This window comes from Ranitomeya variabilis, chromosome 1, assembly GCF_051348905.1.
Source record: "Ranitomeya variabilis isolate aRanVar5 chromosome 1, aRanVar5.hap1, whole genome shotgun sequence".
Lineage (NCBI taxonomy): Eukaryota > Metazoa > Chordata > Amphibia > Anura > Dendrobatidae > Ranitomeya > Ranitomeya variabilis.
In genome coordinates this window covers 1,110,423,999-1,110,436,614 of record NC_135232.1, presented here as the reverse complement: position 1 = coordinate 1,110,436,614, position 12,616 = coordinate 1,110,423,999, and the positions used below count along the sequence as shown (strand labels likewise).

The following is a 12,616-nucleotide window of genomic DNA, read 5'->3' as shown; positions in this document are numbered from 1 at the left end:
AGTAATTGTCTCCATGTTTGCGGGAACCGTCCGCCATCTCTGCACAGGTCCCCGACGGCACGTACAGAAGTCCCAAAGAGCAAGATGTTCTACAAGAGAAGAAACTGAGGAACCGTAGGAAAGCGGAGGTAGGTGACATGTGAGGAGTGGTCTGCCTCCTGACCGGGAGGAGGAGAGGGTCTATAGTCAGAGCAGTGATTCTGGCCATCGATCTGTCAGACAATGTCTTGTTCTCAGCTCGGGAATCTTTATGGAGACGAAGGATTATTTATGGGAATCTGTCACCGGGTTTTTCCACCTAATCTGGGAGCAGCATACTGTAGAGACATAGATCCTGATTCCAGTGATGTGTCACTGACTGGGCTGCTAGCTGCAGTTTTGCTCAAAGTAATTTTTTTATGTCAATCTGTCGACAGATTCGTGCTGTCCGAACCACTGGCAGCATTCATTGCAGAGATCTATTTTTTCGCTTTGATCCGCTTGATTGACAGATGTATGGGTAGAGATCTGCCAATCTAGCAGAGCCGAGCGGGTAGAAGACTTTCCCCACTGAGAGGTCTCCCTGACCCCGACTCCTCTGTACAGCGTTTCACACTGCAGCGCTTTAGTGTAGGGGTACATTTTATACATTACGGATTTACTGCAGACACTTTAGGCAGCAAATCCTCATGAATCCCCAGTGAAGGCCTAAACTTTTTGCAGTGGCTCAGTGGTTAGCACTGTATGGTGGCTCTGTGGATAGCACTGTATGGTGGCTCTGTGGTTAGCACAGTATGGTGGCTCTGTGGATAGCACTGTATGGTGGCTCAGTGGATAGCACTGTATGGTGGCTCTGTGGTTAGCACTGTATGATGGCTCTGTGGTTAGCACTGTATGGTGGCTCTGTGGATAGCACTGTATGGTGGCTCTGTGGATAGCACTGTATGGTGGCTCTGTGGATAGCACTGTATGGTGGCTCTGTGGTTAGCACAGTATGGTGGCTCTGTGGATAGCACTGTATGGTGGCTCTGTGGATAGCACTGTATGGTGGCTCTGTGGTTAGCACTGTATGATGGCTCTGTGGTTAGCACTGTATGGTGGCTCTGTGGATAGCACTGTATGGTGGCTCTGTGGATAGCACTGTATGGTGGCTCTGTGGTTAGCACAGTATGGTGGCTCTGTGGATAGCACTGTATGGTGGCTCTGTGGATAGCACTGTATGGTGGCTCTGTGGATAGCACTGTATGGTGGCTCTGTGGTTAGCACAGTATGGTGGCTCTGTGGATAGCACTGTATGGTGGCTCTGTGGATAGCACTGTATGGTGGCTCAGTGGATAGCACTGTATGGTGGCTCAGTGGATAGCACTGTATGGTGGCTCTATGGTTAGCACAGTATGGTGGCTCAGTGGTTAGCACTGTATAGTGGCTCTGTGGATAGCACTGTATGGTGGCTCTGTGGATAGCACTGTATGGTGGCTCAGTGGTTAGCACTGTATGGTGGCTCTGTGGATAGCACTGTATGGTGGCTCTGTGGTTAGCACAGTATGGTGGCTCTGTGGATAGCACTGTATGGTGGCTCAGTGGATAGCACTGTATGGTGGCTCTGTGGTTAGCACTGTATGATGGCTCTGTGGTTAGCACTGTATGGTGGCTCTGTGGATAGCACTGTATGGTGGCTCTGTGGATAGCACTGTATGGTGGCTCTGTGGATAGCACTGTATGGTGGCTCTGTGGTTAGCACAGTATGGTGGCTCTGTGGATAGCACTGTATGGTGGCTCTGTGGATAGCACTGTATGGTGGCTCTGTGGTTAGCACTGTATGATGGCTCTGTGGTTAGCACTGTATGGTGGCTCTGTGGATAGCACTGTATGGTGGCTCTGTGGATAGCACTGTATGGTGGCTCTGTGGTTAGCACAGTATGGTGGCTCTGTGGATAGCACTGTATGGTGGCTCTGTGGATAGCACTGTATGGTGGCTCTGTGGATAGCACTGTATGGTGGCTCTGTGGTTAGCACAGTATGGTGGCTCTGTGGATAGCACTGTATGGTGGCTCTGTGGATAGCACTGTATGGTGGCTCAGTGGATAGCACTGTATGGTGGCTCAGTGGATAGCACTGTATGGTGGCTCTATGGTTAGCACAGTATGGTGGCTCAGTGGTTAGCACTGTATAGTGGCTCTGTGGATAGCACTGTATGGTGGCTCTGTGGATAGCACTGTATGGTGGCTCAGTGGATAGCACTGTATGGTGGCTCAGTGGATAGCACTGTATGGTGGCTCAGTGGATAGCACTGTATGGTGGCTCTATGGTTAGCACAGTATGGTGGCTCAGTGGTTAGCACTGTATAGTGGCTCTGTGGATAGCACTGTATGGTGGCTCTGTGGATAGCACTGTATGGTGGCTCTGTGGATAGCACTGTATGGTGGCTCAGTGGATAGCACTGTATGGTGGCTCTGTGGTTAGCACTGTATGATGGCTCTGTGGTTAGCACTGTATGGTGGCTCTGTGGATAGCACTGTATGGTGGCTCTGTGGATAGCACTGTATGGTGGCTCTGTGGATAGCACTGTATGGTGGCTCTGTGGTTAGCACAGTATGGTGGCTCTGTGGATAGCACTGTATGGTGGCTCTGTGGATAGCACTGTATGGTGGCTCTGTGGTTAGCACTGTATGATGGCTCTGTGGTTAGCACTGTATGGTGGCTCTGTGGATAGCACTGTATGGTGGCTCTGTGGATAGCACTGTATGGTGGCTCTGTGGTTAGCACAGTATGGTGGCTCTGTGGATAGCACTGTATGGTGGCTCTGTGGATAGCACTGTATGGTGGCTCTGTGGATAGCACTGTATGGTGGCTCTGTGGTTAGCACAGTATGGTGGCTCTGTGGATAGCACTGTATGGTGGCTCTGTGGATAGCACTGTATGGTGGCTCAGTGGATAGCACTGTATGGTGGCTCAGTGGATAGCACTGTATGGTGGCTCTATGGTTAGCACAGTATGGTGGCTCAGTGGTTAGCACTGTATAGTGGCTCTGTGGATAGCACTGTATGGTGGCTCTGTGGATAGCACTGTATGGTGGCTCAGTGGATAGCACTGTATGGTGGCTCAGTGGATAGCACTGTATGGTGGCTCAGTGGATAGCACTGTATGGTGGCTCTATGGTTAGCACAGTATGGTGGCTCAGTGGTTAGCACTGTATAGTGGCTCTGTGGATAGCACTGTATGGTGGCTCTGTGGATAGCACTGTATGGTGGCTCTGTGGATAGCACTGTATGGTGGCTCAGTGGATAGCACTGTATGGTGGCTCTGTGGTTAGCACTGTATGATGGCTCTGTGGTTAGCACTGTATGGTGGCTCTGTGGATAGCACTGTATGGTGGCTCTGTGGATAGCACTGTATGGTGGCTCTGTGGTTAGCACAGTATGGTGGCTCTGTGGATAGCACTGTATGGTGGCTCTGTGGATAGCACTGTATGGTGGCTCTGTGGTTAGCACTGTATGATGGCTCTGTGGTTAGCACTGTATGGTGGCTCTGTGGATAGCACTGTATGGTGGCTCTGTGGATAGCACTGTATGGTGGCTCTGTGGTTAGCACAGTATGGTGGCTCTGTGGATAGCACTGTATGGTGGCTCTGTGGATAGCACTGTATGGTGGCTCTGTGGATAGCACTGTATGGTGGCTCTGTGGTTAGCACAGTATGGTGGCTCTGTGGATAGCACTGTATGGTGGCTCTGTGGATAGCACTGTATGGTGGCTCAGTGGATAGCACTGTATGGTGGCTCAGTGGATAGCACTGTATGGTGGCTCTATGGTTAGCACAGTATGGTGGCTCAGTGGTTAGCACTGTATAGTGGCTCTGTGGATAGCACTGTATGGTGGCTCTGTGGATAGCACTGTATGGTGGCTCAGTGGATAGCACTGTATGGTGGCTCAGTGGATAGCACTGTATGGTGGCTCTGTGGTTAGCACTGTATGGTGGCTCTGTGGTTAGCACTGTATGATGGCTATGTGGATAGCACTGTATGGTTTCTCTGTGGTTAGCACTGTATGGTGGCTCAGTGGTTAGCACTGTATGGTGGCTCTGTGGTTAGCACTGTATGGTGGCTCTGTGGTTAGCACTGTGCGGTGGCTCTGTGGTTAGCACAGTATGGTGGCTCTGTGGTTAGCACAGTATGGTGGCTCTGTGGTTAGCACAGTATGGTGGCTCAGTGGTTAGCACTGTATGGTGGCTCTGTGGTTAGCACTGTGCGGTGGCTCTGTGGTTAGCACAGTATGGTGGCTCTGTGGTTAGCACAGTATGGTGGCTCTGTGGTTAGCACAGTATGGTGGCTCAGTGGTTAGCACTGTATGGTGGCTCTGTGGTTAGCACTGTATGGTGGCTCTGTGGATAGCACTGTGCGGTGGCTCTGTGGTTAGCACTGTATGGTGGCTCTGTGGTTAGCACTGTGCGGTGGCTCTGTGGTTAGCACTGTGCGGTGGCTCTGTGGTTAGCACTGTATGGTGGCTCAGTGGTTAGCACTGTTGCTTTGCAGTGCTGGAGTCCTGGGTTCAATCTCAACAAGGACAACATCTCCAAGGAGTTAACATGTTCTCCGTGGGTTTCCTCCAGTTTCCTTCCACACTCCTAAGACATAGTGATGGGGGATGTAGATTGTGAGCCCCAATGGGGACAGAGATAATCATGTCTGTAAAGCGCTGTGGAATATGATGGCGCCATAAATATAAGCATAATAAATAATAATATAAATTAGATGGTCAATTTATGGCCAGAAAATAAAATCTTGTGAAATTGGATCTGTAAGAACTGTGAAGGCTGCAGCCAATCATCAGCCACTGATTGACTGCAGCGCTTATGTGACCTAGACCGTGTCACAAGATGACCACTCAGAGCAGCGGTGCGGCACCAGCCTGGGAGCTACGTAGGCTCCTTACTAATTTCATTCAGCACATTGACCAAACCGTTTGTCCTTCCCCAATCAGTGGACATCCCCTTTAATAATATGTTATTACACTTGTCAGATCGTACAATGCCCAATGCTGAGTTTTGCTGATTTGTTTTGTTTTGTTTTGTCCACGATTAAAATTATTAGGTTATTAGAGAAATAATCCAAAGGAAACCAGCAGCAGCTTCTTAAAGGGGTTGTCTGGACAGAGGTTTACTTTCCAAAAATGCAAGAAATAGGTAAAGAAAAATAAAATAGTAAAGTTCACTAATTACCCTACACGCCTGTTTTGATGCCGGTCTGTGCTTTTGGCTGAAGTCTAATGATGACCGGAATGGTGCTGAGACCCCCAAGCTCCAGGGTCCACGTGTTCCTTCTCCCCCTCTAGCTCTTCCCATGGGGATCGGTCATCCTCACAGCTGAAGGTGAGCGCTGCCCGTGGCCAGGAATCCCATAGACTCTGCTGCCAGCGCTCCTCTCCCTGTTAATTATTTTGTCAGTGCCTGTTTTGCAGCGTGTCAGCAGATGTGATCACCGCAGCCCTGACGGGGACACTGCAAGGACGATTGTTCTCTTTATAAAAGCTGTTAAATCACCGGAGCAGCTCGTCAATAGGAGCAGCCCCATTACTGCGATCATTGATAGACGGCAGAAAATCCGTCCACACCGCATGATTGTGCCCACGTCACACAATGGACAGGCACCTCCGCTATTCACAGGGGTCATCACGCCAAACACTGACTGACCCACAACACTGTCCCCCGTACAGCTGCCCACACTGACACTGCTGAGCTGGGTGGCAGCACAAGGACAGATAGACCAGCGGTATAGCGTAGGGCAGAACCAAAACCGAGGTGAAGACAGGTAGGTGCATTGTAGATGGACACGCAGGGTAGCAATACACTGTGTTCCAAATTATTATGCACATAGAGTTTAGGAGTGATACGGTTAGAATTTTTTTGTTTGTCATTTAAACTGATTGATGGTGATGTGTGTCAGGGCTCTTTATATCACTGAAAGCAATTGCAGAGACCTGTGCACATTAGTTTGGCAGGTGTGTCCAAATAAAGGCAAGACTACTTAAGAAGGCTGTTCCACATTATTAAGCAGCCTACATTTTTTGCCAAAATGGGAAAGAAAAAGGATGTGTCGGCTGCTGAGAAGCAACAAATTGTGGAGTATTTAGGTCAAGGCATGACTACAATCAACATTGCCAAGACACTTCATCATGATCATCGCACAATCAAGAAGTATGTAGCTGATTCCCAGCACGCACGTGTGCGTGCTGATAAGGAGAAATTGAGGACTCTTTCCAACAGGCAATTGCGTAAGGTTAAAAGAGCAGCTGCAAAAATGCCTGGTCATAGCAGCAGACAAGTTTTTGAAGCTGCTGGTGCCTCCAACGTCCCCAGAACAACAAGATGCAGGGTCCTTCAGAGGTTTGCAGCTGTGCGTAAGCCATCCTGTCGACCACCTCTATCCACTGCACACAAGCAAAAACGGCTCCAGTGGGCCAAACGATACATGAAGACTGACTTCCAAACTGTTTTGTTCACCGATGAGTGCCGTGCAACGCTCGATGGTCCAGATGGACGGAGTGGAGGATGGCTGGTTGATGGATACCCCATGAAAACACGGCTAAGGCGCCAACAAGGAGGAGGTGGAGTAATGTTTTGGCTGTAATCATGGGGAGAGAGATTGTCGGCCCCTTTATGATCCCTGAAGGGGTAAAGATGAACTCCATAATCTATGTGGAGTTTCTAAAACAACACTTCCTGCCATGGTTCAAGAGGAAGAACCGTGCTTTCCGCAGCAAGATCATTTTCATGCATGATAATGCACCGTCTCATGCTGCAAAAAACACATCTGCATCTCTGGCTGCTGTGGGCATAAAAGAGGACAAACTTATGGTGTGGCCACCATCTTCCCCTGACCTCAACCCCATTGAGAACCTCTGGAGCATCATCAAAAGGAGTGTCTATGATGGCGGGAGGCAGTTCACATCTAAGCAACAGCTCTGGGAGGGGATTCTGTCCACATGCAAAACAATTGAAGCAGAAACCATCCAAAAACTGACAAATTCAATGGACGAGAGAGTTCAGAAGCTTCTTTCGAACAAGGGGTCCTATGTGCAAATGTAACATCACCTAGAATAAAGTTTTCACTTGAAAACTGTTTGATTTCGACACGCAGGGTGGCAGGAGATGGACACGCAGGGTAGCAGTAGATGGACACGCAGGGTAGCAGTAGATGGACACGCAGGGTAGCAGTAGATGGACACGCAGGGGAGCAATAGATGGACACGCAGGGGAGCAGTAGATGGACACGCAGGGTAGCAGTAGATGGACATGCAGGGTAGCAGTAGATGGACATGCAGGGTAGCAGTAGATGGACACGCAGGGTAGCAGTAGATGGACACGCAGGGCAGCAGTAGATGGACACACCACGCAGGGTAGCAGTAGATGGACACGCAGGGTAGCAGGAGATGGACACGCAGGGTAGCATGTTGTGAATTCTGTTGTGGGTTCTGCTCTTAGGCTCCCTCCGGTGGTTATAAGTGGTAGTGCTGCTGTTTGTCCTTCACAACAGTCATCAGCTGCTTCCACTTTGGACGGGGCTATTTAGTCTGGCTCCTTCCTTTAGTGAGTGCCAGTTGTCCATTGTTTTCTAGGGATCCACATCTCTGCTTGGTTTCTCCTTCTGGATTGTCCAAATCATCAAAGATAAGTCCTGGCTCTGTTTTTGCAGTCCACATGCGGTGGACTTAATAGTTCTGTGAATTGCTATGTTTTTTCTTGTCCAGCTTAGTCTGTGTTAGGATTTACTCAGCCAAGTTGGAAGCTCTGGAGTCACAGAGTTACCCTCCATGCCTTTAGTTAGGTGTGGAGATTTTTGTATTCTCTGTGGTGGATTTTGTAGTATTTTTTATACTGACCGCACAGTACTCTGTCCTGTCTTTTCTTTCTAGGTAGCGTGGCCTCCTTTGCTAAATTCTGTTTTCAGTCTGCGTTTGTAATTTCCCTCTCCTCTCACAGTCAATATTTGTGGGGGGCTGCCTTTCCTTTGGGAATTTTCTCTGAGGCAAGATAGTATTCCTGTTTCTTTCTTTAGGTGTAATTAGTCCTCCGGCCGTGACGAGGTGTCTAGGGAGTGACAGGAACATCCCACGGCTACTTCTAGTTTATGTGTTAAGTTCAGGGTCTGCGGTCAGTATAGAGGCCACCTACTCCAGAGCTCGTCCATGCTGCTCCTAGGCCACCAGTTCATAACAGTAGCAGTAGATGGACACGCAGGGAAGGAGTAGATGGACACGCAGGGTAGCAGTAGATGGACACGCAGGGTAGCAGTAGATGGACACGCAGGGTGGCAGTAGATGGACACGCAGGGTGGCAGTAGATGGACACGCAGGGTGGCAGTAGATGGACACGCAGGGTGGCAGTAGATGGACACGCAGGGTGGCAGTAGATGGACACGCAAGGTAGCAGTAGATGGATACACAGGGTGGCAGGAGATGGACACGCAGGGTAGCAGTAGATGGAGTCCATGCAGGGTGGAAGTAGATGGACACGCAGGGTAGCAGTAGATGGACACACAGGGTGGCAGGAGATGGACACGCAGGGTAGCAGTAGATGGAGTCCATGCAGGGTGGCAGGAGATGGACACGCAGGGTAGCAGTAGATGGAGTCCATGCAGGGTGACAGGAGATGGACACGCAGGGTAGCAGTAGATGGACACACAGGGTAGCAGTAGATGGACACGCAGGGTAGCAGTAGATGGACGTGCAGGGTGGCAGCAGATGGACTCTCAAGGTTGCAGCAGATGGCACAGGGTGGCAGCAGATGGACTCGCAGGGTGGCAGCAGATGGGCGTGCAGGGTGGCAGCAGATGGGCGTGTAGGGTGGCAGATGGACGCGCAGGGTGGCAGCAGATGGGTATGCAGGGTGGCAGCAGATGGGCGTGCAGGGTGGCAGCAGATGGGCGTGCAGGGTGGCATTAGATGAACGTGCAGGGTGGCAGCAGATGGTCGTGCAGGGTGGCATTAGATGAACGTGGAGGGTGGCAGTAGTTGGCCATGCAGAGATGGCAGTAGACGGTCAGGCAGAGATGGCAGCAGACGGTCAGGCAGAAATGGCAGCAGACGGTCGGGCAGAGATGGCAGCAGACGGTCGGGCAGCGATGGCAGTAGACGGTCGGGCAGCGATGGCAGTAGACGGTCGGGCAGAGATGGCAGTAGACGGTCGGGCAGATAGCAGTTGAGGGACTTGCAAAGTAGTTTTTAGAAACAAAAATCAATAAAATTAACAGCAAAATAAGACAACTAGAAAAAAAAACTAAAGAAACATTTCTCTTCTACAGACTTACATCTAATCAATGACTCCAAAGTCTGTGAGCGGTTGTTATTTGAAATATTTGTGAGACCCATCGGGGGTATTAGTTTGGGCCCCCCCTCAGGGTTTCTTGCCCCTCCCCCCGGGTTTGCACTGTTCCCAGTTTGCCTCTACATTGCATTGTCATTCATGCAGTAAATACTTTCAGTGCTTCGCCATCTAGTGGACAAATCATACATTGCAGGGGCTTAAGATTATTATTTTATTATTATATTTATTATTATTATTATTATTATTATACATTTTTTATAGCGCCAATTATTCCATGGCGCTTTACATGTGAAAAAGTGGAAATATAGACAAGTACAATAAACATGAGCAAAAAACGAGGCACTAACAGGTACAGAAGGAGGGAGTATCCTGCCCGCGAGGGCTCAGAGTCTGCAGGGGATGGGTGAGGATACACTAGGAGAGGGTAGAGCTGGTTGTGCGGCTGTTCAGTAGGTTGAGGATCACTGCAGGCTGTAGACTTGTCGGAAGTGGTGGGTCTTCAGGTTCTTTTTGAAGGTTTCTATGGTAGGCGAGAGTCTGATGGGTTGGGGTAGAGAGTTCCAGAGTATGGGGGAAGCACAGGGGAAGTCTTGGATGCGGTTATGGGAAGAAGAGATAAGAGGGGAGTAGAGTGTAGAGATGGAGATCATGTGAGGATCGGAGGTTGCGTGTAGGTAATTCCCAGGAGACCATGTCACAGATGTATGGAGGAGACAGGTTGTGGATGGCTTTGTATGTGCGGCGACCCCACACCGCCGCAGGGCCGAGGGGTACCCGGAGCCGGGCCACTAGTTCTCAGTCTCGGGGTTGTCACGGTGGCTAGACCCGGTCCGTGGCCCTGTCCGTCAGTGGGGGACGTCCGGTGTAATAGGTGGTAGTAATGGTAGCGATGTAGCGGTGCGGTTGTGGGGTGTAAGTCGCGGTAAATAACGAGGACACCAGGTTGCAGTCTCTTTACCTCTTTACTGGAGATCTCTGAGTCCTCAGTCCAGAACACGGTTCACCAGGCTACGCAAGTCCGGCCGGTCCAATGGCACCTCCAGAGTTCTCCTCTCAGGTGGAAATCTGTGCCTTCCTTCTAGCGCTATGTGTTGTAGTCCTTCCCTGCTGTGCTCACGGAAAGTAACCCCACAACGGTTGTGTCTGTTTCTTAAGTTCCCTCACAACTCGATTTGATGTTCCTCTGTAATCCACCCCTTCCCTGTATTCAGGTTGGAATGGCACCCGTTTGTCAGGTAGGCCTGGAGTTCTTCCGGGACCGTAGAGTCGCCCCTCTCCCGCAATTGCCCCCCAAGACTTCATAGGTGATATGTGGTAGACAGCCCGCCTGAGACCGACTGTCCTGCCGCTGTTTGGAGTATGGCTTGAAGCTGTATTCTAATCCACTCCCTCGGCGTTCCGGCCACCGGTATTGCGCCTCAGCAAGGTGCTGCCTCTTTCAACAAAACCCCTGCTGGTATTCTCCTTCTGCTTGATCTCGTTTCTCACTCAGCACAATCTGTCTCGCTTCTAGTCCTTTCTTGGGCACCGCCGCTATGCTGAGCAGGCACGGTCCCGTTACGTTCTTTCAATGCCAAGCCTCTGCCAGGATCCCACCCCTGGCAGAGACCCTACAGTCTCTCCCTTCACAACACCCCCTGCCACAGGGTGTTGCTCCGTTCAATCCCGTCAGCGTTCTCTCTCTAACTTCCTGCCTGACCCCCAGTTTACCCACTATGGTGGGGAGTGGCCTAATGAATAGCACCCTTAGCTCCCCCCGGAGGCCCAGCTGTGAAACATATTGGTGTCTGTGATACCTGATTGGAGGAACTCCTTCGGTGCCATCGAACGTACCATGGCTCCCCTTAGCGGCGAAGCCACAGCACTGCAACGACCAGGACTCTGGGGCGCTGCATATGTCATTGTTAGGATTTTGAACTGGAGTCTCTGGATGATAGGAAGCCAGTGAAGGGCCTGGCAGAGAGGAGAGGCCGGGGAATAGCGGGGAGACAGGTAGATTAGTTGGGCAGCAGAGTGTAGGATGGATTGGAGTGGTGCCAGAGTGCTAGAGGGGAGGCCAGAGAGTAGGAGGTTGCAGTAATCGAGGCGGGAGATGATAAGGGCATGCACTAGTGTTTTTGTGGTTTAGTTGTGGAGGAATGAACGGATCCGGGAAATGTTTTTGAGTTTGAGCCGGCAGAAGGCAAGGGCTTGGATATGTGGCTTGAAAGAGAGGGCAGAGTCGAGGATCACCCCGAGGAACCGAGCATGCGGGACTGGGGAAAGTGAGCAGCCAAATACATTGATGGATAGGTCGGGTGGAGGGGCAGAGTGAGATGGGGAAAAGATGACAAATTCTGTTTTGTCCATGTTCAGTTTTAGAAAGTGAGCAGAAAAGAAGGCAGAGATAATAGACAGACAGTGCGGGATTTTGGTCAGTAAGGAGGTGAGGTCTGGTCCAGATAGGTGGATCTGCGTGTCATCGGCATAGCGATGATACTGCAAACCGTGGGATTCTATGAGCTGTCCCAGGCCGAAGGTGTAGGTGGAGAAGAGTAGGGGTCCTAGAACTGAGCCTTGGGGAACACCGACAGACGGGGGGCGAGGTGAGGAGGTGGTGTGGGAGAGGGAGACACTGAATGTTCCGTCTGTCAGATATGACGAGATCCAGGATAGGACCAAGTCTGTGATGCCGAGAGATGAGAGGATCTGTAGCAGGAGGGAATGGTCCACAAGGCAGAAGACAGGTCCAGGAGAAGGAGGACAGAGTAGTGTCGCTTGCTCTTGGTGGTTAGTAGGTCATTGGTGACTTTAGTTAGGGCAGTTTCAGTTGATGCAGCATAAGGGAGAAGAGATATTGGGTGGTAGCTAGACACAGAGGATGGGTCGAGGGAGGGCTTTTTGAGGATGGGTGTGATCTTGGCATGCTTGAAGGATGAGGGGAAGACACCAGTTGTGAGAGGTTGAAGAGGTGTGTTAGAGTTGGGATGAAGACTGTGGCGAGGTTAGGGATGAGGTGGGATGGGAGCGGGTCAAGCGTACAAGTGGTGAGATGTGATCTTGACAAGAGGGTGGAGAGCTGATCTTCTGTCATGATGGAGAAGCTGGTTTTGGAGGAACAGGGTTGAGCAGCTAAGAGGGGCATTGGGCGCTGTGGGCCAAAGCTTTCTCTGATTTTATAGATCTTCTGTTTAAAGAAAGAGGCAAAGTCTTCAGCAGAAATGAGAGGAGAGGGGGGAGGTGCTGGGGGACGGAGTGGAGAAGTGAAAGTGTTGAAAAGCTGTTTAGGGTTGTAGTTTAGGGAGGATATGAGAGATGAGAAGTAAGTTTGTTTTGCGG

At 50.6% G+C, this 12,616-nt stretch overlaps 1 protein-coding gene across 4 annotated transcripts in view; it reads left to right on the top strand.

Annotated features, from left to right (window-relative positions):
- Positions 1-12,616, top strand: part of CFAP99 (cilia and flagella associated protein 99) — an 82,796-nt gene that overhangs the window by 48,018 nt on the left and 22,162 nt on the right. For all 4 annotated transcript variants that reach the window (XM_077280177.1, XM_077280175.1, XM_077280178.1 and 1 more), the window contains one exon: positions 48-128. In XM_077280177.1, the coding sequence (XP_077136292.1) occupies positions 48-128 (81 nt within the window). The remainder of the gene's footprint in view (positions 1-47; positions 129-12,616) is intronic.